The 26241-nt window shown below is 44.6% G+C and overlaps 2 protein-coding genes across 3 annotated transcripts in view; both read left to right on the top strand.

The window, feature by feature from the left end:
- RBM12B (RNA binding motif protein 12B) overlaps window positions 1-26241 on the top strand; it is a 135541-nt gene that overhangs the window by 106317 nt on the left and 2983 nt on the right. The gene's annotated exons all lie outside the window — the stretch shown is intronic.
- LOC137519042 (RNA-binding protein 12B-like) lies at window positions 4-11736 on the top strand. Of its 2 annotated transcripts, none has more exons than XM_068237659.1 (2): window positions 4-77; window positions 10241-11736. In XM_068237659.1, the coding sequence occupies exon 2, from the start codon at window positions 10283-10285 to the stop codon at window positions 11318-11320; it is 1038 nt and encodes a 345-aa protein (XP_068093760.1). In that variant the 5' UTR covers window positions 4-77; window positions 10241-10282; the 3' UTR covers window positions 11321-11736. The 2 variants fall into 2 exon arrangements, with proteins under 2 accessions (XP_068093760.1, XP_068093759.1); XM_068237658.1 differs by lacking the exon at window positions 4-77 and adding an exon at window positions 109-266.

The following is a 26241-nucleotide window of genomic DNA, read 5'->3' as shown; positions in this document are numbered from 1 at the left end:
CCAGGGATCTGCGCATGCTCCGCAGCAGACGCGTCTTTTTCCTTTGGAGTTCGGAGCAGAAGTCCAGGTGTGATTGAGTAGGTTACGCAGTTCGTCAGTTATTGGGGCGTCCTGTTTGTAGAGGAGGTCTGACGAGGGCTTGTTGTGGTTGCTGCAGGCAAGGTGGTTGTGGTGTGTTCCCCCGAGACCCCCTCCCTTCACAGAGCAGTATTCCTGGGTTAGGGGGGTGATCGGCTTGGCTAGCACAGATGGAGTCCAAGGATCAGGTGAGAATGTGTGATAGCCTTCACTAGAGCAGTGGCGTACCTAAGGAGCTTGGGGCCCCAGAACTTACCAAGGACAGTTGTAGTGTCTGAGGGGTGTATTTAGAGCTAGGAAACAGTTTGTTGAGGATGACCACTATGCAATGCACATATAGAGGTGTTCATTACCAGGCATGCTCTCACAGTAATAAGGAGCGTGTAAACACTCGAATTAGTAATTTAAATGAGCATTAATTAGCTCAGGTGTGTGGCGAGGACATAAAGGGTTAGTTACCCAGAATTCTGCGTCCTCCCTGCGCTCCAATTAGCTTGCACGCGACCTTTTGGATGCGTTGCAAGCCTCACGGTGGGCACTTCCTCCTTCCTTCAAGCAGGAAGGAGGAAGTGCGTGGTGATGAGGCTTGCAATGCGTCCAATAGGATGTGTGCAAGCTATTTGGAGCGCAGGGAGGACACAGAATTATGGGTAACTAACCTCGCCGCACACCTGAGCTGAATAATGTTCATTTCAATTACGAATTTGAGTGTTTACACACTCGTTACTACCCGTGAGAGCATGCCTGTTCATTACTAGCATAGAATAAAAAACCTAATAAGATGGATGAATGAGGCCCCTAATGGGACCCTCTAATCCAGGGGCCCCGGTGCGCTTGCAACCTTTGCATCTCCTATTGCTACGCCACTGACTAGCAGGGGACTACTCAGGAGTTTCCTGGAATAGGGTCTGTTTGCTGCTGATGGGATTTGAAAAGGCTGCTGTTATCTGTACCTTCCAAATGAATGCCACACCATGTGCTTTTCCCATCATATCGATTGGACATTTCCTGTTGTTTGATTATCTCCATCATGTCCGAACTGCTTCTGATAAAGGGAGGGATCGATTTTGAGATCGGTACTGCACATTGATCCCTTTTTCAAAAGCAGATGGTACATGCTAGAAATGATTGAATGATGGAAAAGTACCCATTGATCTGATGGGGAAATTGCTTGGTGTGTGTGTAGCCTTAGTTCATTCTTTCCCCAAATTTATATACAGGCAGATTGAACAATTTCCAGTTATGGACTCCTTATTTCTGTATCATGTAGTTATATAAGCTGCCAAGTTCAAGAAAGATTGTCCAAATACTTTTAGCCAGGTGGTGTTTATAATTCTGATAATGTGACTTTGGTTTTTACTTTTGCTGAGTCATTTCTGTTGCAGGAGTACAGGTTTATTGACGCAGCCCCAGGGCTCTATGGGAAGTTGTGTGCACTTATAGGGGCTGGACCTAGACTCGCTGTGCAGGATCAGAAAGACAGAAAATGATTGTCAGGGAATCCGGCCTTTTTCAAGTGTATCTGCATGTGTGGGATGGCCCCAAATGGGTATTCACTAGGCCTGAAAGATAAATCGAATTTAAACCGAAATCGTGATCACCAAGATCACAATTTCGGAATCCTCAAAGCGGCGATTATTGCAATCACATCTTTTCCACATGGGGGAAGTTTGAAGAAGTGGCTTCAAACTTCCCACAAGTCCTGGGGCGTGTGGCCTGCAGCATTGGACATGCCTTCTGCGCGAGTCCAACGCTGTCCATCCTCTATCACCATCTGCTGGCTCTTGTGCTTGGCAAAACCCCGGGTTACTGTATGTCACATGACATTACAGGAAGTATTCCGTGCATTAGAGCCTGCAGGAGGCGAAGTGGATAGATGGGCATCGCTGGACTCGTGCTTGCAGTGATGTCCAGAACTAATGCAGCTTGGGGGACAGAGAAGGCACAGAGAGAGACAGAGCGAGGCTGGAGAGAGGCACAAAGACAGAGTGGGCACAGAGACACAAAGGGGTCAAGAGAGAAACCCAGAGGAGGCATAAAGAGGCAAAGGGAGCACAAAGAGAGACAGTGGGACAGGGGGAGAGCAAACAGGCACAAGGGGAGGGGAACAAAGCTTGATTTGAAGGAAATTGTGAATCGAATTGACATCGCAATTTTGGACAGAAAACGCTCAATTCAATTTTTTACTAAAATAGTTCAGGCCTAGTATTCACCTTATGTAGAAGCTTCCCCCATCCTTCTCCATCGGCGGTTTCCAGCGCTGCAAAACTGTCAACAAACCCTAGTCAATGTGCAGTAGCACTAACCTGATCAGGCCCAGCTTTTTCCGCTAAAGCCCATGCAAGTTCATGCTTCTATGCTTCAGGGCTCTCCGGTTTGGAACTTGGAGGTGGAAGGAGGCGGGGCAAACCTCTGGAGGACCCTGAGGCTTTCTTCTCCTGAGGTAAGTATCTAACTTTAATGTTCTACATCCTCACAGGGTTACTTTAAGGGCCTTTTCACACGAGCAGTTGATAAGCAGTAAAAAGACTGTCGATCTCTCGCAGCTGCTTGCTGCTGTTTGGTAGCTGTTCACTGCTGCTTGGTAACTACTCACTTAGCACGCAATTCAACTGCCCATGTGAAAGGGCCGTAAAGGTGAATTGAAGTGAGAAGAATATGGAGGCTGCCATATTTCCTTTTAAACAATATGAGTTGCCTGGCAGTCCTGCTGATCTATGTGGCCGCAGTAGTGTCCAAATAACACCAGAAACAAGCATGCAGCTAATCTCGTCAGATCTGACGACAATGTCAAACACCTGATCTGCTGCATGCTTGTTCAGGGTCTATGGCTAAAAGTATTAAAGGGCAGAGGGTCAGCAGTATAGCCAGGCAACTGGTATTACATATGGCAGCGTCCATATCCCTATTGCTTCAGTTGTCCTATTCAGCCAATTATTCTTCTAATGGCCTAGTTTCCCTCGTGCTTGCGCAGTAGCCCACACTGATCCCCACGGAGCCTATTACCGAGGCTCAACGGCAGACCGTGGGAGGATGGTGAGGGACTCGCACATGCTTATGGACCGGGAGGAAGCTCCAGGTGAGTATAAAATCCAGGGCTGTGGAGTCGGGGCAATTTTGGGCACCCGGAGTTGGAGTCTGAGTCATTGATTTCAGAAACTGAGGAGTCAGGAGTCGGATGATTTTTGTACAAAATCCACAGCCCTGTTAAGTATTAGACTAGGGAGTCGGAGTCGAGGATTCAGAGCTATTTTGGGTACCCGGAGTCGAAGTTGGAGTCGTGGTTTCATAAACTGAGGAGTCGGAGTTGGAGTCGGAAGATTTTTGTACCGACTCCACAGCCCTGACAAATCTTTAGCGTCTCTCAGCTCTGGTACACTTTAAGAAATACTAAAGAGGAGTGGAGCCTCTGGATCCTGAGGCTACCTACAAGTCCTCCTGTCCCCCGCTGTGGACCCTCCAAAGACAAAGGCTTGTTGGCAGGCTGATTGGGGCTGTGCTCCTCAAGTCAAGCATGAGCACATCTGTACTGCGCCTGTGTGGTTATGGCCATGCCTGCGCAGTAAACTGGAGCCACTCATGCATCAGTTATTTCAGTTCATTTTTGAATCCTATGGGAGAAAAGCACTATAGAAATGTTGTTGTTATTTTTAAACAGGTTTTTTTTATATTTAATAACTAGTTTACTTATTTAAAATGTATTTTTTCCCCCTAATAAGTTAATTTTGCTTTGGCCTTCTTTTAACCCTTTTGGGATTGGATGGCTCTGGCCCCTTAAAGAGAACCCTTAGATGAAGGGGGTAAAAGAATTGATACTTGTGGCTTCCTCCAGCACCATGACTATGGTTACCTCCCTCACTAACCTCCCGGGTGGCACCAATTGCCTGCTGCTGGCCCTGGTAATCCTTATTTAGTTGCGCCAGTCAGACTCTTCTGTGCATGCTGGCTTGGCCCATTTGCCTGTAGTTTTCACGTTGCCGGCAGTGTTCTGTGCCTGTGCAGGTAGTACTGCACAGGAGCAGAATGCTCCCGCCGACGGGCAAGCGGCCAGACCCGGCATGTGCAGAAGAGCCCAACTAAACAAGGATTACCGTGGGCTGATGGCAGGTGAATGGAGCCACCTGGAAGGGCGGCGAAGGAGGCGGCGGTGGTAATGGGGCTGGAGAAAGCCTCAGGTAAGTATCAATTCTTTTACACCTTTTGTCTCAGCTTCTCTTTAAGGACCATTGCCGTCCTTTCCCTATTGTGCCCTGCAATTGGCTCTCAGTAATCACAATCAAAGATATTGGCTCCTGACCGAGATGTGGAAGCTCTGCTGTCAATTGAGACAGCAGAGCGAGCATGTGCAGCGAGGGAACAGTGGCAATGATGGAGTATGTGCGTGGCAATGATTAGTTGCAATCTACGTCTTGTCAGAGCTGCATAGCCACCAGCAGGACATAGCTTCCAACCACGTTGGTTTGGAAGCAGTTAAAGGGAACCTAAACTAAGGAGGTTATGGATTTTTCCTATTTAAAATAAGTTGCCCGACTATCCTGCAGATTCTGTGTCTATAATACTTTCAGCCACAGCCCCTGAACAAGCATGCAGATCAGGTGCTCTGACTGAAATCTGACTGGATTAGCTGCATGCTTGTTTTAGGTGTGTGATTCAGCCACTACTGCAGTCAAAGAGATCAGCAGGATTGCCAAGCAACTGGTATTGTTTAAAAGGAAACCGCCATATCCCTCACAGTTAAGATTCCTTTTAAATGACTTAGTAGGAGTTGGTTCTTTACATCTTGTTGTAGTAACAAAGGAAAGCAATGTGTCCCAGGCAGAGTCAGTTGTTGTTCAAGGTGGCTTTTTACCTCTTTTTTTTTTTCTAAATATCTCTGTTGGTCTGCCTTGTTTCTCCTTGTACATGGTCTGAAGCAGTCTTTCATACCTATATGGCAAAAGTAACATCTACATGGCTTGGAGGAAAACCTGATTCATCGGGATGTCTTCTTCCAATTGTCTGGTTCTGGTGCCAGTAGACTCATCATAGGTGCATTTGAAAGTGAACAGGGGGCTGTATAAGCACTGTGACAGGTCTGACACACACACACACACACACACACACACACACACACACACACACACACACACACACACACACACACACACACACACACACACACACACACACACACACACACACACACACACACACACACACACACACACACACACACACACACACACACACACACACACACACACACACACACACACACACACACACACACACACACACACACACACACACCAATTTATTACTGATACCATCAGTGACACATGCATTTTTTTTTTTTTTTTTTGCGACAATCTAGGCTTTCTTTGGGTTATTTGTTGAAGTATTGTTTGGTTTTTTTCATGCTTCACCCTTCCTAATTTTTTTACATGGCAAGTGCCACAGTTTTAAAACTCCACCCGGTCCAGGTTAGACCGATACCATATATGCCATATTTCATCTCTATTTGGGCATACCAGTATTCCCTAGCCTGTGCAATTGCATGCAATCGATAGGGCGCACAGTCTGGGGACCCCAGTGCTTTATAGGTGCATTGCTAGACAAGACAGAACATTTATATTGCTTTTCTCCTGATGGGATCAGTGCTAGAGCAGCAGGCACTAGGATGCGCTCTATAGGCAGGTAACAGAATCAGGGAGTCTTCCCTAATGCTGGGAAAACACAATTAGGTTTTTTTTGGGAGGGGGGACAGATTTACTTTCCGATCATTTTTCTGATCGATTTCCATTCACTTTTATGAGAAAATCAATCAGAAAAACAATTAAAATCAGAACGGACTTGTCAGACATAATCTATCTAGCCATCTATCTGCCAAAAAAACTCATGATGTATTCCCAGCATAAGGCATCCTTACTGAATAGGTGCTGAGCCCTTAACCAGTACATTATCAAGCCACTGCTAGGCAACAACATAGCAATGCATCTATACAGCATTGGGTCTCCAAGCTGTTGTCCTAGTGATCACATCTGATTAGCCATTATAGGTGCCCATGGATATGAAGACCAAGTATAGGTGACACAAGAGGTTAATTAGCCTGGTCGGGGTTAACACTTATCAACAGTGGTGGTTTTTAGTGCTGGATGTAAGTTTTATGTCCAGGAAACTTTACAATAGCTAATTTGGACATGAGACTCCTGTCATAGGCCTAGTGCGCACCAAACACCGTTAGCAGATCCACAAAACGCTAGCGGTTTTTGAAGCGGGTTTTTCTTCTGAAGCATTTTGCTAGCGTTTTGCGGTGTTGTGTAGCTTTTTTTTTGTGTAGAAGATTACAGATATTGTTACAGTAAAGCTGTTACTGAACAGCGACTGTAACAAAAACGCCTGGAAAACCGCTCTGATCTGGCGTTTTATCAAGCGTTTTGCATATAACATTGGAGGCAGAAACGCCTCCGAAATCCAAAAAATGCTGCAGCCCAGAAGTATGCGTTTCTGCAAAACGCCTTCCGCTCTGGTGAGCCCCAGCCCATTGAAATACATTACCCAAGCGTTTCCACATCCGCAAGCGGTTCTAAAAACGCCACCAAAACCGCTCGGTGTGCACTAGGCCATAGAATGGAAAGTGGTTATATAAAAGGAATGTGGTCTAACCTCATACCTTTTTTGTTTCTGTGAAGTCCCATTCCTTGGGTATTCCCACTTCCTGATTTTCTATGGACTGCTTTTCACAGCAATGGCCAGCCCTCTCCACTGCCCCCAAGTCAGATACAGATGTAATTTTTACAGTTTGCAAAAAGCAATATGAAATTTCCTTTCCCATGACTATGGGCCTGTTTCCACTACACGTGGATTCTGGGTGCAGAAAAACTGACTCCAATGAATGGCTATGGGCCTGTTTCCACTAACATTTGCATTGTATGGGGAAACGGAAACATGATGCAGAAATCTGCATCAGAAAAATTGTGTTTAGTGGAAACAGGCCCATAGACATACATTGTAGTTTTTCTGCATCCAGAATCCGCGTGTAGTGGAAACAGGCGGGACATGGCCACATGCAGAAAAACTGATGCAGAACTAGTGGAAATAGGCCCTTACATGCAATTGTGATTGACAAATGTTTGGCCAATTTTGCCACCACCTTGCAGTATGAAGGCCAACAGATTTGGAATACAATGAGCAAACTGTGTGGTCAAGTCCTATTTAGAAGCGATAAAATTGGACATTCCTGGCAATCCAAAATTGGATCCATATGCACCCTAATGGTGTGTACACACTTGAAAGATCTTAGACCAATTTTACCCCCTTCCATGTAGTATGAGAGCCATACTCTACACAGTCTATTCTATGGAGCTGAACTCCCCATCAGATAAAACTCTTTGAAAGATGCTGCACACCTTCAAAAGATCAGTATCTGCAAAAAATCTGTTCCTGCAAAAGATCCGTTCCTGCAAATTGCATTCATAGTCTATAATATATGAAGATCATCATACACACCTTGTGTAACAGGCATTCATCTGCAGATAAGATCCACCAGGATGGATTTTTAGATCTGCAGATGATTGTCAGATATGCAGATGAAGTCTGTTAAACAAGGTGTGTATGATGGTCTGCAGATATCAGACTATGAATGTATTTTGCAGGAACTGATCTTTTGCAGATACTGATCTGTTGCATGTGTACAGCATCTGTGTGTGCAGCAGCTTGCAAAGATTTTTTTCTGATGGGGAGTTCAGCTCCATAGAAAAGACTGTGAAGGTATGGCTCTCATACTACATGGAAGGGGGTAAAATTGGTCTGTGATCTTTCATTTATCTTTCAAGTGTGTACACACCATTAGGATGGTCAGTGAGATGCAAATAATTCCAAGCTGATGCAGGAATATGGAGATATATGCAACTTGAAATTCACCAATTAAAAACCTCTTTGGAATTTTATTGGTCCATTTTCATGCTGCATAACTTTGCATACGATATTTGCATTATTCTGCATCAACTAGGAATTATTTGCATCTTATTGACTATCCCTACCCATTACTCAGAGACAAAATATTCTAAGCTCTGAGCCACCGAAGTGAGCAAGCAATGTTAAGTAATAAAATTATATTTAGGTGTTTAAGAGAATCTGTTAAAAAAAAAAAAAAGGCTGCGGCGAGGGACGTGCTTGGAGCTGGAGAAACCCCCCGGTAAGTAGCGTTTATATATTTTATTACAATTTGCCTGACAACTCCTCTAAGAACATGGCAAATATGAGATGAAATGAAGGAAAGTATAGTGTAGGCTTGCTACAGGGCTCCTTCAAACTGTCAGCATATTTACTGCATGTCAGTTGCTCCAGTTTTTCTGCAGTGTGTATAGCCAGCTTCAAGCGTCCAGCACAAGTCATGGAGAAACGCCCGTCTCATTCTTGTACGTATGAGTGGGCCGCAGCTGCCCGCTAGATGTAACATGGCAGAGATTTACTGGTAGTAACTGCTTTCTGCAAATTCTAAAAATATCACCTGCATGTGACTTTCTGACACTAAGGGCTCTTTCACACCAGAGCCCTTTTTCCGCGTTTTAACGCAAAGTCTATACTTTGCGTTAACCAAGGTAAAAGGAAAGTCCATAGACTTTCCTTTTACCTTTCACACCCGACGCTGCGTTTCGATACGTTGAAGTACGATGCGTCCCGGCGCATTTTATCGTCGGGAATTGCCGTTTCCCCTTCGGGGTAATTAACTACCACCGCCGCTACTCAGCGTCGCACCGGAGTTTCCTGACGACACGCCGCAACGCGTGCAGGAGCCGTTCTCCTGCACGCTTTTGATGTGTAACGGGCCTAAACCATTCATTTCTGTCCCTAGGCATCAAAATAGACAGTGGAGAAGAAGATATGGTAGCTCAAAAAAAATATTCGAGGCAGGGAACACACTTGTCTTTCAGTTTTCTGCGTGTGTTTTCTCTGCATACTTTTCCTGCACACCAAGGGTGTTTCTATGCAGGAAAACGCGCACGTTTCTTCACAGCAGCTGATGTAATTGGTAGAGAAAACTGACAAAATGTCGAGAGTCATCATGCAGAATGTCAGTTTTTTTTTTTCTGCACCTGAACAACATATTAAGTGTGAACTAGCCCATTGATTAACATGAATTCTCAGTTTTTCTGTGCAGAAAACGCGCACAAAAACAGTCAAGTATGTTCCCTGCCTCATAGTTGCATAGTTATTCGGCTTGGAAAAAAGACATGTGTCCATAGCGTTCAACCAGGTGAGACATCACAGATGCAAGCTACTGTGTGTGTATATATTCCTAGCTCAGAGGAGAACACTGAAGTAGTTATATTTGGTAAAAAAATCAAACAAAATAAAACACATGAACGAATGGGAAGTACATAATGTGGAACATGAGGTAAGTATAACTGCGTGGTTGCCTCTCCATATGTTCTGCATCAGAAGCCAGAGATTTAATGAGTTGTATGTGTAGTACAGCTAATAAATACAACATTAGTAGCACAAGTGAGTCTCCTATTTGTTTCCAGTACAGGAAGAGTTAAGAAACTTTACTTGTTTTTTATGCAAAAGAGCTTCTCTGAGCTAATTTAGTCAGAGAGCAGTGCTATTTCCTGAAGCACTTATACATCAAAGAAACCGTGAAAGACAACTTCAGATAACATTTTACTGCCAGGAAGTTCAAAGGGTCGTTAGCTCTACTCTGTTTCATAGTTTAAAATGCAGTGTAGTTTGTAAACTGCAAATGTTAGAGAAGGATGTAGTGTTATTAAAAAAAAGCTATATAACTGAAAATAAAAATGACTTTTTATCTGTGCTACACATACAATTCACTTGTCATAAGTCCCCCCCCCCCCCCCCTTCAGTGTCACTTTAAGATATGTTGGGTAGAAGACTGTTAGCTGAAATGATGGTGGACAATTGTTTCAACAGCCAAATGTCTGTAGAGGCCATTAATTAGTGATACAAGATCAATAGAATGGCTAGTGAGGTATCCTTTTGAGTGAAAGTGGCATAGATTCATGGTTGCTGAGTGACACTTAAAGGGATGAAAAGTACCATACATAACCTAGCACGGGAGGTAAGTATAATTGGGTGGTGGCCTGTCCATATGGTCTGCATCAGAAGGCAGAGGAGAATGCTACACCCTTGACCAATAAAGCAAAATATGTTCTTTTTACAGGTGAATTCCTACCGTTCGCATTTTATAAGCAGTGAATCTAAAATGGAAGAAGCAGTTCTTGTACCAGAATCGGCATCGGATGAGGAAGGGTCACAGCAAGCTACGAAGGAAGAGGAGGGATATGTCTTTGTAACCGGGTTTGTAGACAATGAATTAAACACATGTTTCATTAGGTCTTTCTTCTCTGGCCTTGATGTGCTTGATGTATGTTTCTGCCTTGAAGAAAAGACTCGTCTCAGGAATGGACAGGTTGTTGTGAAATTTAGAAGTGCAAAAGAGGCAGCAGCTGCGCTAGAATACAGTTATAACGATGGTACAGATATCCTTGTAGAGCGGACGGATGAAAACAAATGGACTGAAGCTGTTTGCCAGGCTCAGTTTAAAAAGAAAATTAGGAGAAAAAGGAAGAAAAAACCCAAAATGAAAGCGAGAAAAGAACTAGCAAGTGTCTCCGGGGGTATTTCTTCTTCTTCTTCCCCACATTATGTTCACCTTATGAATCTACCATACTATATGACAAAGGAAGATGTTAAGATGTTTATTGAGAAGGCAGAGATGGATGACAAACGCATTACTTTCTTTGACAGAGGAAAGATCTTCAAAAAAGATGCTTTTGTTAAGCTTAACAGCCTAAAGCAAATGCAAGAATGTCTCAAATTCCACAAAAACGTCTTCGATGATCGCACCATCCATATTTTTCCCAGTTCCAAACTGAAATTTCAGAAAAAGTTGAAGGAATCCAGAAGTGAGGAACTGCAGAACCATAAAGCAACTTCTAGCAAGAATTCATCAAAGGGACTTTCCAAGTTGAGATGTATGTATGTGAGAAACTTTCCCTCGCATGTTTCGAAGTTGGACATTCAGACTTTTTTCACTGGGTTTAACGTGAACCTCGAGGACATATTCTTGCTGTACGATGACAATGGAGCTGCCATGGGGGAGGCACTTGTGAAGTTCTCTACGGAACATGTGGCCATGTTTGCCGAAAGTCTGCATCGGCGGAACTTCTTGGGGTCAGAGATTCTACTGCTGCGCATCTCAGAGGAACAAATGAATGACTTTGATGGGGTGCGCAATTGAATAAGGAAACTGTGGGACTTATTACATTTATGTTGGACCTTTACAAAAAGAGAACATGGACATGAGGGAGATGTTGGACTCTTCAATGCTTTGGACTGTTTTCTTGTTCATAAAATGCACAGGTGTTTTTTTTTTTTGTGTGTGTGTAATTCAATGCAGATATACGGTAGTAGTGTTTGTTTGAGAAGTGCCTGGACCTACCTACCTACCTACGGTACCTACCTTTCTTCTTAATATCGTTATTTGGTGCACCCTGTGGTGAAGCTTAAGCTAAAGTACCGCATGAAGATTGGGCTTAATTTTTACTGAAGTTCACACATAGCTGGAGAACTTAAGTGATCCAGCAAACCTGGACTGGATCTTTAATAAAAAGTTTCTTGTATATCTGACCGCAATAAAGTTTACTGAAAGGTTAAGGTGGCCATACATCAGGTGACTTGGCAGCTGATCGACCAGCCAATTTGATTATTATAATTGGATGAAAATCTGTGCTACCAAGAGCATGCCTGATCGATGATGCAACCAATGTCGGGTCGAAATTGGTTGCATGCATCGCTCAGACATGCTGCAAGATGTAGGGTTGACTTGTTCGGGTGACGGCGTGAGATATCAGGATGAGCGACAAAAGCCTTGGTGGTGCTGTCGTCCTAAACCCCCCCCCCCCCCCCCCATTTCAAATGTTCCAGCCTGGAGCAATATACTTTACCTGTCTGGCTCCATCCGCATACATGCACCCCACGCTGTATCTATTATTGGGAGAGAATTAGTGCTACAACATGGCTGCTTGATTGAACTTTTGATCGATTTCATGACAAAATGGGTCAAAAGGATTGGTCGGGAATGTTATTAAAATCTCGATTGCAAAGGGCCCGATCAGGTGCGCAGTGATGACGGTGTTCAATATTGACTTCCGCCAGGTTTACCCCTAGGTCCACACGAGGTCCGTGACAGATCAGATCCTCAAACCCCAACCCCCCCCCCGGTTTTACTTTTTGTGCAGTTTTGGTGTATACCTTTCCATGCCGTGGAAATGTATTCCCAGGAGGAGGCCGCTATGGCTGGATGGTGATAGCAGCCAGGACAGGGGTGATAGCGGTTGCTGCAGGGGTAGCGAGGACGGTGGAACCAGGTTACGGGGGGGGGGGGGGCGTCTCCGCTGACCGCTGTCACCCCAGTCCTGGCTGCTATCACCCCCCCCCCCCCGTGTTCAGTTTGAAAGCAGGTCCCTGCAAACGCAGGCAGAGCCGTTTTTTTTCTTGGGTGAAGACGGCTGCTGTTTTTAACATTAGTATTTGCAGCACCGTTTTTCAATCGGGGCTGAAAAATTGAACCATGGTTACGTTTCCGGACCTAGTGTGGACTAGGCCTACCTGTATGTATCCTATTTAACATGCTTTCGTTGTAGGAGGATCAACTGAGTATATATACCTTTGAGGGCTCAGACACACACTATAAGCGATTTTATTTTTATTTTTTTTTCCGGCGCACTTTTTGGCCTCCAAAGTTCTCGGAGAGCTGTTTAAAAAACGCTACCATTGACTTACATTAAAATTGTGGGCTTTTTTTTGTTTTTTTTACCGCAATTTTAATGTAAGTCAATGGGAATGTATGTATTTTTTTTTTTTTTTTTTTTTTTTTTTTTTTTTTTTTTTTTTTTTTTTTAGTAGCTCTCAGAAAGCTCTGGGGGTAAAAACAAAGCGCTCAGAAAAGCTCTTAGGCCCCATTCCCACTAGAGTGTTTTGCTGCGATTTCGGCAAAATGCTCAAACGCTAGCACTTTTTAAAAGTGCTAGCGACCTGAAACCCTATGGGCCTGTTCTTACTTGGGCGATTTGCGCAAATCGCCCAAAAACGGGCAAAAACGTGAAAAGCAAACGCGTTGCCTGCACCATTTTCAGGTGATTTCCCGGCAATCGCGATTCAGTGCTATAGAAGCGCTAAATGCAATCACGGCAAAATCGCCGAACTGTTAAGTGATTTTTTTTTTTCGCGTGAAATCGCGGAAAAATCACTCGTGCAAAACGCCTGAAAACAATCTGTGGCATTCTGCGTTTTCTAAGTGTGAATGGGGCCTTATAGTGTGTCTGAGCCCTTAGTTGTAGGAGGATCAACTAAGTAAATATACTTTAAAGCAGGGGACTCAAACTCGCGGCCTGCGGGCCATTTGCGGCCCTCGATACAATATTTTGTGGCCTGTGCCGGCAAAAGCTTCCTTATAGTTCGCTTCAGTGCTCCCAAGTAATCCGCCGCATCCCCGCCGCTAAACGAGGCTGCAGAGCCCCCAAATCGCCCGGGGGGCAATCCGCCGGCATTTCCTGGAAGGGGCAGAGCTTTCAGCTTCAGCTCTGCCCCTCCTGACGTAAATCGCGGCGCATCGCTGCCTCTGCCCACCCCTCTCACTCTTCCTTCACAGAGAGGGGTGGGGAGAGGCGGCGATGCGCCGCAATTGACGTCAGGAGGGGCAGAGCTGAAGCTGAAACCTCTGCTCCTTCCAGGAAACGCGGGCGGATTGCCCCCCGGGCGGTTTGGGGGCCCTGCAGCCCTCGTTTTGCTGCAGGGACACGGCGGATTACTTGTAATGGGAGCACTGAAGCGAACGATAAGGTAAAATAGGCAAAATAGTTCACGTCAGTGTGAATTTGATTTTGAAATAAAAATCAACGCGGGGGGGGGGAAGCTGCTGATTGACTTTTTTTGTGCAATCCCTTATGCGGCCCAGCCTCATCCTGACTTTGCCTCCTGCGGCCCCCAGGTAAATTGAGTTTGAGACCCCTGTAAATTTAAAGGATACTTTAGGTATTGCATCATATTACACAGATATTGTAAGACTGTACCATCAAGATTTGAGCATTAATGCTCACCTTTAGGTATGCATGCAAGCTTTCGGTAACACTGGTTGCTGAGCAGCAATCAACCACATGGTTACCGTGGTCACATCTATCACATGTAAGCTTCTCTGGTTGTACATGATTAGCATGTTGTGCTAAATGCTTTATTGCTGCAAACTTCAACTGCCCATGAATACTACAACAGACAGGAGATGCTGACTAGAAGTGCAACGAGTGATAACCTCCAAGTGAACAAAACCTAAAGCACACTATTATCGCCTGAGTGATTGTGATAATTTCTGGTGACAGTCTAGTGTGTACCTCCTCTTTAGCCATCTGCGAAGTTGAATGATTTACCCACCTCTGTGCACTGGGATACCCCCCCACCTCCTGTAGACAACCAGTCAGTCCAGGTTTGCCAGAACACTTAAGTTCTCCATCTTCCTAGTAACTCATGTCTTTCGAATTGTACCTGTGGTGTGAAGTTGTGGAACTTCCAGCAGACCGTGTGAAGCAACTTTTCTTTATAGGCTTGTACTGGTAGACGGGTGCATGCTGTGGAACTGGGGTGCAGGGGTGTGTCACATTGACTTGCTTTGAAAGGCAGTATTTATAGGTTGCACATTTTATTGAAAAGAAAATGTATGTCAAGGTATGTGTTATTTTGGAATACTTAATGTTGGGGTTCCTTCAAATTGAGCTGGCACTGAGGGATTAAGAACGTTGCCATTGCTGACTTATTGCTCTCCGTAGTTTGATAGACACCTAGAACAAGCATAAAGTTAGCTTACATGCGTGGATTTAACACCCGTTCCCCGTCCTTGCTCTAAGGCAGTGACTAAGGGCATACCACAGTGCCAGAACTGTGGATGCCTTTGCTATTCTTCATAATGAATGGCACAGTGCACAGGAAATTAACATGCAATGTTGCACACAGTCAAATTGTCAACGGAATCTTTACGTGTTAGTTAGTTTGTTTTTCATCTCGGATCTGCTTTTAAAAAAAGTAAATACCTGTAATGATGCATAATCCTTCGGGGACGCGAACTGCAGCCTTGTTTTCTCCCATATTGGGCAAGATTCACAAAGCTTTTTCACCTGTTTCCCTCTGTTTTCACCTTCTCTGTTATATTTTTAACCTCCTTAACAATATGCCCGGCACTGTGTCGGGCATGCGGGCACTGCTAAGGTTTTGCTGCCGATCGGGATCCCCCAGAATTAATTCATTAGTTTAAAATGTGTCCTTTTGATACTAGCTAGCCACATTAATCGCAAGAAAAATCACTCCCGCAAAACGCTAGCAGCAATCGCTAGCGTTTTGCAATTTTAGATGTGCTGAAAGGTGTGTGTGTGTTGTTTGTTTTTATCAATTAGGTGATAAGGCCTTTATGAGAAGTTTTGTGAATGTCCATTGCCTCCAATGCGAACAGTCTGGACTGGGCCCCAACTGACTGTGAACAGACCCACAGGAAAGCATGGGTCTGTCTTTTCTACATGTCTGTTGCCACCGATTCTGGAAAACTGTCCTGCAGTTGACCTTTTGTGAACCAACCTTTAAAGAGAGTCTGAAGCGAGAATAAATCTCGCTTCAGACCTCATAGATAGCAGGGGCATGTATGCCCCTGCTAAACCGCCGCTATCGCGCCGCTAAACGGGGGTCCCTTCACCCCCAAATCCCCCTCCGTGCAGCGCATCCCCACTTCCTGGTTGGGGCAGGGCTAACCGCCGCAGCCCTGCCCCACGCTCGTCTGTCAGCGCGTATCTCCGCCTCTCCCCCGCCCCTCTGTCTTCCTTCACTGAGAGGGGCGGGGGAGAGGTGGCGATGCGCTGCTGATAGACGCGACTGGAGGCAGGGCTGCAGCCGTTAGCCCTGCCTCCAGGAATGACCAATTCTACGACCAAGGTTTGCGGGGGTGGGTTTGGGGGTGAAGAGACCCCCGTTTAGCCGCGGGATAGCGGCGTTTTAGCAGGGGCACACATGCCCCTGCTAACTGAGCTCTGAAGCGAGATTTATTCTCGCTTCAGAGTCTCTTTAAGCCTCTTTCACAGTGCGACGTTAAAGTCGCACGTTAGAAAATGTTTTAACGTGGACTAACGCACAGCAATATTATTCAGTGCACACGTTGCGTTGTGTGTAACGTGTAGCAATATTTAGAAAGTACTGCATGCTTTGCGTTTAGCAATAAATCTGCTGCGTTGTGTATTGCACATGCTCAGTAATATTTTTTTTTTTATTTAATGCATGTGCCGTTTTCGTTCCATCACTGTGCGATGAAAACTGCGCAGCAAATGCAGGGCTAAAGAATGTACTATAACGTCCAAGTCATACTCTTTTCAATGCGTTGCATTAGAGGCACGTTATGCGACCTGAACATTGCATCAAACGCAATGTCCCACTGTGAAAGAGGCCTTAACCACTTGCCGACCGCACGCTTATACCGTGCGTCGGCAAAGTGGCAGCTGCAGGATCGGCTGCAGGCTAATTAATCAGGAAGCAGCCGCTCGCGCGAGCGGCTGCTTCCTGTCAATTCACGGCGGGGGGCTCCGTAAATAGCCTGCGGGCCGCCGATCGCGGCTCGCAGGCTAAATGTAAACACAAGCGGAAATCTGCTTTGTTTACATTGTACGGCGCTGCTGCGCAGCAGCGCCGTAAGGCAGATCAGCGGCCGGGGATCGCCGCCATGTGACAGGGGACAGCCTGTCACTGGCTGCACAGGACGGATAGCGTCCTGTGCAGCGCGGATCACCGGGGGTGGACAGGTAGAGGGAGGGGAGGAATCTCGCCGCGGAGGGGGGCTTTGAGGTGCTCCCCCCCCCCCCCCCCCCCCCGCAACACCCAGCAGGCAGGAGCGATCAGACCTCCCCCCAGCACATCATCCCCCTAATGGGGAAAAAAGGGGAGCGATCTGGTTGCTCTGCCTGCACCCTGATCTGTGCTGGGGGCTGCACAGCCCACCCAGCACAGATCAGCTAAAACAGCGCTGGTCCTTAAGGGGGTGTAAAGGGTGGGTTCTCAAGTGGTTAAAGTACTAAAGCAATCCTCGGGGCATTGCTACAATTATAACCTGTGGGAAGAACAAATATTCCCTCAGGAAAATTACTACATGTTCCCAGGTTTTTTCTTTGTTGGTCCTGGCACCTTGACACCTTCATCGCCCCTTTTCCTCAATCCCGGGACCACTGTGTAACCTGAATTTTCTCCAGATTTCTCTTCATAATTGGTTGTCTTGTCCCACCTTTTCCGTAACTAATAATGTGGAAAGTAAAATTCACTAAGGAGACTTTTACACAGTTGGTTTTCTCATTTCTGGATGTGTATGGGACAAAGCTTTCTGGGAACAGAGTGTTGGCAGCAAACATTAAATATGTAAATCTCCACTGAACCATGGAGGGAATTAAATGTAGTATGCAGCTATAGATTTGGCAAGGGGAATTTGGGTAACAGATCCAGATGAGTAGAGTGTCAGCCATACTCTAGTTTCATTTTTTTTTTAAATGGTTTTTGTAGATGTCTTCTTTTGATCCCCCTGACAGATCGAGCTAAGGTCAAAAAAATATTTCTACCTAACGCCTCCCCCCAGCGTGCATACGCTCACACTATATTGCAGTGTTTACCCCTTTCTGGCTTTTAGACTCCCTCATCCTAATATTAAATCTAAGTAGTAACCTTTCCTGATCAGAGCCGGATTAAGACTGATTGGGGTTCTAAGCAGACTTACAGATTGCCCCTCCCCCCTGACATGCAGCCAACCAAGAAGCAAGCATCTTATCTACTATCAGCCACTCCCTGGCTGGAGCTCCTCCGTGCTGCAACTCCTCTCTGAACTCTGCTGACTCTGTAGCAGCACGTCATCCAGCCCAGATGAACGAGCAAGCAGTGTCTGTTGCTATGGTGATGGGGCCACATGCGAGCCCTGCTCTCTTCAGCCCAGCCTGTGCAATCAGACAGACTGATGTCAGCCACGTTGCGCACACTGACTGCACAGTCTGGGCTGGAATGAGCAGAGCTGGCACGCGGCCATCACCATAGCGATGGCCGCTGCTTGTGCGCTCATTCATCTGGGCTGGATCACATGCTGATGAAAAGTCAACAGAGTGCAAAGAGGAGTTGCAGCATGGAGGGGCTCCAGCCAGGGATCGGCTGATAGAATGTAAGATGCTGGCTCCTCAGTTGGCTGATGGGGCCCCTTAGACTCTTACTGGGGCCCCAAGCTAATGCGTCATTTGCCTGGTCGGTAATCCGACCCTGCTCCTGGTTACTTACCCGCCATCTCCCACCACTATAAATCCCTTCTTAAACCCTAACCTTAACTTCCCTCCAGTGCCAAATCCCCTTCCTTATGCATAACCCAAACCGTAATAAGTAACACAAACTTCTACCATCCTAAACACTAACCTCCCTACTCTTAGCTCCTAATGTATAGTGTGTGTAGCTTCATGACAATGGCCTCAATTCACTAAGATCATGCTAGAGATAAGGCAAGAGAAAACTTACCTCTTCATTCCTTTAGTTTACCTCCTCTGTAGTTAGTTTACCTCCTCTGTAGTTAGTTTACCTCCTCTGTAGTTAGTTTACCTCCTCTGTAGTTAGTTTACCTCCTCTGTAGTTAGTTTACCTCCTCTGTAGTTAGTTTACCTCCTCTGTAGTTAGTTTACCTCCTCTGTAGTTATTTTCACATGCAGCTAATTAACAGCCTGTCTTTAACTCTGGAGTTATTTTAAGGATTGGAGAGTTAATTTAAAGACAGAAGAGTTAACTTTAGGTTTGCCTGAGGTAAAATGTTTCCTGAATACTACATGCCTTATCACCATGGTAACAACTCTAGAAGAGTTATTAAAGACAGGAGATAAGTTTAGTGAATTGAGGCCAAAGGCCTTATAGTTACCTAGCTGCCAGATAATGAGCAGTTGTTGCCTTCCATAGGCTTTGTTTCCTTTCTGGGGTTAGGTAGCGAATAACTGCTTTTCTCTTTAGGCTGGGTTTCCATTTGTGCGGCGGCATGCGTCTTGTGAGATGCGATGCCGGCACAGCTGTTGCCTCTCACAGCCGAATCTCTCTAGCTGTGCTATGCGTGGCTATAGGGTTCGAACAGCTACGCACAAATTTATGCTGCAGGGCCTCAGATTTTTCCTCGGCCACGAATTCGGATGGCTCTTATAGACTTCTATAGGCTGCTGAAATCCATCCGAATTCCTGGGCGGGGAATCGGCCTGGATTTGCAGCAGTGGAAACCCGGCCTTACAGGTTATTATTAGTTACTTTCTGGAGAGGTTCTTTCAGGCAGGGGTCACACTTGTCTTTCAGTTTCTACACCTTGCAGAAAACTGAAAGACAAGTGTGACCCCTGACTTACAGCAGCTAATGTAATTTATAGAGAAAACTGACAAATTGTGCAAGATGTCAGTTTTTTTTTCTGCATGCGAAATCTGCATTAAAGTGTGACCTTGCTTATTGATTAACATGAGTTCTCAGTTGAAGTCAGTTTTTCTGTGCAGAAAACGCGTACGAAAGCCGGTAAGTGTGACCCCTGCCTCAAAGTAGATCATCATGACAGCCAGGCAATGGTTCCTAATCTCTCAGTTTAGATCTGTTTTTAAATGAAGCAAGAACAAGTCTCACAGCAGCTCCTACCTTCATTTGTGTCCAGCAGCTATAATCTAATTTATTGTACTGTAAAATGTATTAAAATCAAATAACCTTTGTGTTGGAGGCTGCCATTGTCACACTAACAAGCTGCATGCTAGTTCCAGGGCAGAGTTGCATTTGTTCTCATTACTAGGATTAGGGATTGTTGTGGAATTTGCAGCTTGTGACTTTGGACTGTGACATGTTTTGGCAAATGGGTATTTATTTTCAAAGGCAGATTTCCTATTGGGAACCCGTGAGACCTGACCTTTCTTCTGCCTGTATTGTACTGCTCTGTGTACAGAGTGTTGTATATGTCCCCTAAAGAGCACATAAAAACTGTTGCCAAAATCTGATACTTATACATAGTTTTATTTGCTTCCTCTCTGCTCAGATCGTTCAGAAAAAGCCTCATCAGTCCGCCGATAGTGCGTACACACACATACTGTCGGCTACAGACCGCCCAGCGGGAGGGTCCGGCACACCCATCGTTTCATCTTGTAGTGTGTGTGTGTAAGCACATTAAATCACACACCTAAAACAAGCATTCAGCTAATATTGTCAGATATTTGCATTCCTGTTCATAGTCTATTGCTTAAAGTATTAGAGGCAGAGGATCAGCAGGGCAGCCAGGCAATGTGCATTGTTTAACAGGAAATAAACATGTCCACTTCCATATCCCTCTCACCTTGGGTTCCCTTTAAAGGGAACCTAAAGTAATAGAAAAAAGCAGGAGACTAACATGGGGCTTCCACCACCCCCTTGCAGCTGCCCTGCGCCCCCACTGTCACTGAGCATTCCTCCAGTCCCCCTCTCGGTTCTGGCGAGTCAATGGCCACTGCATGGCCCTGGCCGTGCACATTCTCAATCACACTGTTGCAGTAGCCTTTAGGGGGATTCAAGGGAGCCCACAGATTTAAATATCACTTCCCCATATGGTTATTTCAAAATAACGCATGTGTGAGAATAATCAGACAACCACTATTCAGTCTATGCAGATCCTTCTGCTTTTGAATACTTTTAGAAATGTATAAACTGTATACCAGAAAATAATTCACAGTCAAAATGATGGCAGGCTTTGAAACTACCTGAAGATTTCTAATGAATCGGTATGCACTGATCATTTTGTCCTGGAGAGAGCACAGGCAGCAATGGAGGTAATCAGAACTGATTGCTTCCTAAACCCTGGGACCCATTGGCTTTTTTTTAAGGGCTATAGCCTACTACAGCACTTTTAGCCACACTTTAGAATTGCCAGCGATCAAAAGCGCAAGGCTAACTAATGTGAATGGAGCTGAGGTCTGGTGCGATTCCTACAGAATTTTTTGAGCGATCTAATAGGGGAAAGAGATGGTCCAATATAACTTACCTCTAAATTGTTCTGGAATTGTTTTATAGTGCAAAATCACTGTTTTGAGAGTGATTTTGCAAATACAAATGGGCGTCCAGCCTAAGCACTTGTGATGTGTAAAGCTCGTGTTGGGGTTGATATTTAAACTTGCTCAAGTGAAAAACAAACACATAGGATTACATTAGCATGAGCATTTCAAATTACAAGCACTTAGAAAAGTGCTGCCAGTGGGCCCCAGGTACTAGGCCACATTTAGTGGGACACTGTTGTGTTCCCTGTATAAGAGGATTGCAACGGAACAAGAGTCCTACCAAATGTTACAGCCGCGTTGCATACAGTCACGGTAGAAACACATTGGGCAGAATCACATATGCGTTCTCAACTATGTGCTGTGGAAAATGTACAGTATATGCGATTCTACCTAGTGTGTGACTACCCTTAATGAAAAGTATGCGTCTCTATATCTGTTAATGCGGGCATTCACCATAACCACAATGCTACTGCAGCACTGTGAATCACATAGGTGGTGTATTGCAGTGCGGTAAGCTGCATTACAAACGTGGATGCTACACTGCAACATACGACTGTAACCGTGGGCTAAGGGCTTGTTCACAGTTTAGGTGCATCGCACATGGGGTGTATGCAAGAAACTGCATGAAGCAGAATCAGTGGGGAAATGCTGCCTTTACCACCTGAATCGCATTGAGGTGTGGTTTACACGGCATGCTAAATTTTACAGCAGCACGCATCCAAATCACTACAGCTGAGCGTGGCATGGCTAGAGGGATTCAGATGCACACTCACCACTGCAAGACACACCAGCTCAGAGAAAACTGGCCCTCAGGCCTGGGACCCACTACAAAGTGCTATTACAATTACTAGCGATTTGTGGTAATGCTTTGCAAGTGATTTTTGGGAGTGATTTCCCTGCTCCTATACAATACATTAGAATGGAAACGCTCCCTAAATGCTGCATGTCCTGCGATTGTGATTTGCCAGTGGAATCTGTCCCATCCATTTACATTGGAAGAGCATTTGGGGAGCTCGCTAGCGATTTAAAGCGATCCCTAAAAGATAAAAAAAAGTTCTAGTGGGTTACAGCCCTTAGTGCGGTTCCTGGACACACTAGTTTCCCGTACGTTTCCTCTGCACAATTGTCTATCGCACGTGGTGTAACACAGATGAGTGTTTGCGGTGTGCAGGAGAGATGTAACTGGTTCCCACATGTAAGTGTGAGCCCTGCCTAACTGATCAGAGGGCACCCTAGTGTCTACATAGGTTTGATTTTACTGGTTTGCAAGGAAACAAAAATTGAAGGACTGACCACATTATTTTATCAGTAAATAGATACAGTAAGTTTATCTCCACAAATTGTAACAAACCAGTATAACCTTTCCAGTAAGCCTCTTCTTAAACTCCCACGTGGTCTTAAAACTACAAGCAATTTAAATGTCCCACTAATGTGACAGTGGGAGCAAAGGCTGTAACCTCAGCATGCTTTTCCACTAGGGCCCTTTTCCACTAGCGCGTTTGCGCTAGCTGAATCGCAAAACCGCAAACCGCTAGCGATTTTACAATCGCTACAGTTTGCTTTTTAACATAGGAATCGCGGTAGGTCATTTCCACTACTGCGATTCGTTTTTTACTTAATCGCGATCGCGCAGCGGAGCGACTTTTGCCGCGATTTTGCTATGCAGTGCATAGCAAAATCACGGCCGCAAACGTCGGGAAAACGGCGGAATTGCGATTCAGCAATCGCTAGCGTTCAGCACGAACGCTAGCGACTGCTAGTGGAAAAGGGCCCTGAGGCATACATTTCTGCAAAGGTAGCTTGTGCTGGGCTTACAGGTGTGCATATATCGGAGACTCTCCACACAATTTAAAAATGTTAACATTTTATTAGTGTCAGTTACAAGTATAATACACAGCCACAATAAAAAGACTGTAAAAACACAACAGACAAACCTTTACAGCCACAGAATATAATATAATAACACGACTGACAAGACATGAATTGTTTTAGACCTGGATGGTTGTAAATCAAGACTTCACCTAAACCAGATGATTGCTTGGGGGGGGGGGGGGGGGGGGGTGTATTTAATAACTGCCAGCGAGTCCTTTTCTCTAGACCAAATATTTTTCTTAAAGGGGAACTTCAGCCTGAACAAACATACTGTCATCAAGTTACATTAGTTATGTTAATTAGAATAGATAGGTAATATAATCTCTTACCCATACTCTTTTAAAAAAACATGCAAATGTTTGTGATTCATGGGGGCTGCCATCTTTTTTGGTTGAAAGGAGGTGGCAAGGAGCAGGAGACACAGTTCCAACTAGCCTGTGTGCTGATTACCCCTCCCAGCTGCACACACTAGGCTTCAAATGTCAAATTCAAAATGTAAAAAAATTGCACTAAAACAGCAGAACGAGAACAACAAAATCAGAAATCCCATCATGCTTTGCACAGCATCAGGGGAAAAAAGCCCGGGCAGTTTTCTTCTGTGCAGCTAAAAATGAGGCTTGTATAAGAGAAACAAAGTTCTGATGCTGTGAAACTGTTAAAGAAACACAAAGCCTTTTCAGTGCTGCCGAGTCGATTTTTAGTCCGGAGGTTCACTTTAACTATGGAGAGAATTGAGCTGGGTACAAGCGATATCTACAGTATACTGTCGCAGGCCATGCCAAACGTAATACTCCAGTGCCCCTGTATCTGCACTGTAACACTGGCAAAGCTCTGGGGTGGTGGTTGTTTATATGAAGGCTTTACAATCCCTGTGCAGAGGAAATGTTAATTATTGAGTATTGTGCATTTGAGCAGACCCAACCTACAAACAATCATGTAACTACTGTCCATAATGTCACAGTTCATTCATCCCTTTCCTTCTTACCTGCTGTATCCTGCCCTGCCAAAATATCAATAAAGAGCAAATAAGAATCCAGCACTTGTTATTGTGTGTTCATGTTACTGATCTAATTTAAACACTTTATAAATTGTATATACAAGTTTGGAAAATGAAATGTGTAATAGGTCAGTAGGGATGGTCAGTGAAATGCAAATGAGTTTAAGTTGATGCACAATTATGCAAATATATGTATACTAAAAAGTCAATGGTCCATTTTCAAGATGCAGAAATTCACATAATCCTGCATCAACTTGGAATGTTTTGATTTTATTGACTAACACTACAAGTGAGTGATGTAGCGCATATCAAAATTCCAACTAAGAACCCATCTCCACAGGCAGTTGAACTGTGTGCTCCACAAACAGTTGCCAGGCAGTTGTGAGTTTGAGAGGCTTTTCACTGCCTATCAACTGCTAGTGGAAATGAGGCCTAAATGTATTTTCTTGTTCAACTGAAACTACAACTTGCAGTGATTGGATTAATCAAGCTGATGGTCAAATAATTAGCATTTTTTTATCGTGGAGGAGGATGAGGTGAAGGTCTAATGCAACAAATCTGTAGTGGGAATGACTGATGTATAGGCTTCAAAATTCCAGTATAAGCACTTTTTCCATTCATTTACAGTATATGCTAAAAACAAGCATTAGCTCTGACAGCCCAAGTTGTTCTGAGGTTTTCTTTATCTGTTGGTTTCCAGATGCTATGCACTTTTTTTTTATTAATTACATTGTGCTGTTAAATGTATGACATTTTCTATAAACAAGCACACATCTTGTGCAAACAACTGCATGTAAATGCATACTGGCCAGTGAAAACGAGGTCTTTAGGTTTTCAGTTTGAGCAAGGATAAGATCAACACTCCCCCCCCCCCCCCCCCCCTCTCTCCATCTTCTTGCTGGCATTCTACTTTAAAGGGACTCCGAGCACCTCTCATGGGTATGCCTTGTAGACTCCGACCAGTACTGGTACAAGTACTTTAAGTTGCATACCTTTCTGTAGCTTGTGCTCTCCTCTTTCATTTGATGAAATCAGAATCGCCGTTCTACACCAAATAGTTTTCATTCGATTTAAATGAAAAAAAATCGCAGCTGCCATCTTGGCTATGTTATAACTTCGAATCACCCCTGTCTTCTCTGTTAGAGAAGTGCATCACTGAATGAAGCAGGAAGAGGAAGTGACACGCATGGCCATTGCAAGAGGCTCCTCCTGAGGGGTCATAGCATGACTTTGTTGCATGCCCATGAGGTGCTCAGAGTCCCTTTAAATACAGGTAAAATAAAGGACTTTCTTCTGAACTACTGGAAAATCCCTTCACCTACATTTGTCAGCAGCAGGAATGGTCAGTTTAAAACAAGACAAAGAGGCGGACAATTAGTGATGTTAGGTTGGGATTCATTTAACAAAGGGCCAGGTAGGTCAAATTGTTGCTGCAAACAGCAGAGTACAAGATACACATTTTCATCCAGAGCAGGATGTCCCTCTTATCACACCACTCCCCACAGCTGGAACACTTATAAATGGAAGGATAAGCCTAACCCCTTTCTCTGTATGTGGCTTTACACTTGGGGCCAGTTTCCAAATTGGCTGCAGCACTCGTGCTGTTGAGAAGCTCCAGTCAAATGGGGATTTGAGATGCAATCCGTATAAAACTGCAACCAGAATGTTTTTTTTTTGGGGGGGGGGGCTTTCCATAGGCTGTGATTACAAAGTCTAAATGGAAAAGAGTGATTCGTGGTTAGTGGAAATGGGCCCTTAAAACCAAAACAGGACAAAAGCACGTCAAAGCTCACAAGAATAGGTCAAATAGTCCTGTCCTTGGACTTTACTCACAAGGCATACTTTGCTATTTGCCTCTTTGGAATGCAGGTGGGTTAATCATCAATGGAACCAATGAGCAAATGTTCCAGTTCTCTCAGAGCCACCATAAAAAATGCAGCGTTATTGAGGTGTGATGCCAACTATAGACATGATAGAGTATAATCCATTTATAGTAAACTCCAAAGGACAAGTGGTTTACTATACTAACCTCAATTCACAGAGCTTTATCAAACGTTTGATAATTTACCTCATGGGTAAAATCTAATTTTGAATTCACTAAGGTGTTATAGATTTAGCGAATGTTTTATCGATGAAATGATCAATAAATCTATAACACCTTAGTGAATTCAAAATTAGATTTTACCCATGAGGTAAATTATCAAACGTTTGATAAAA

The sequence above is a fragment of the Hyperolius riggenbachi genome, chromosome 5 (genome assembly GCF_040937935.1).
Source record: "Hyperolius riggenbachi isolate aHypRig1 chromosome 5, aHypRig1.pri, whole genome shotgun sequence".
NCBI lineage: Eukaryota > Metazoa > Chordata > Amphibia > Anura > Hyperoliidae > Hyperolius > Hyperolius riggenbachi.
Note: the sequence above shows the minus strand (reverse complement) of the source record. Positions and strands in the feature narration are given on the sequence as shown.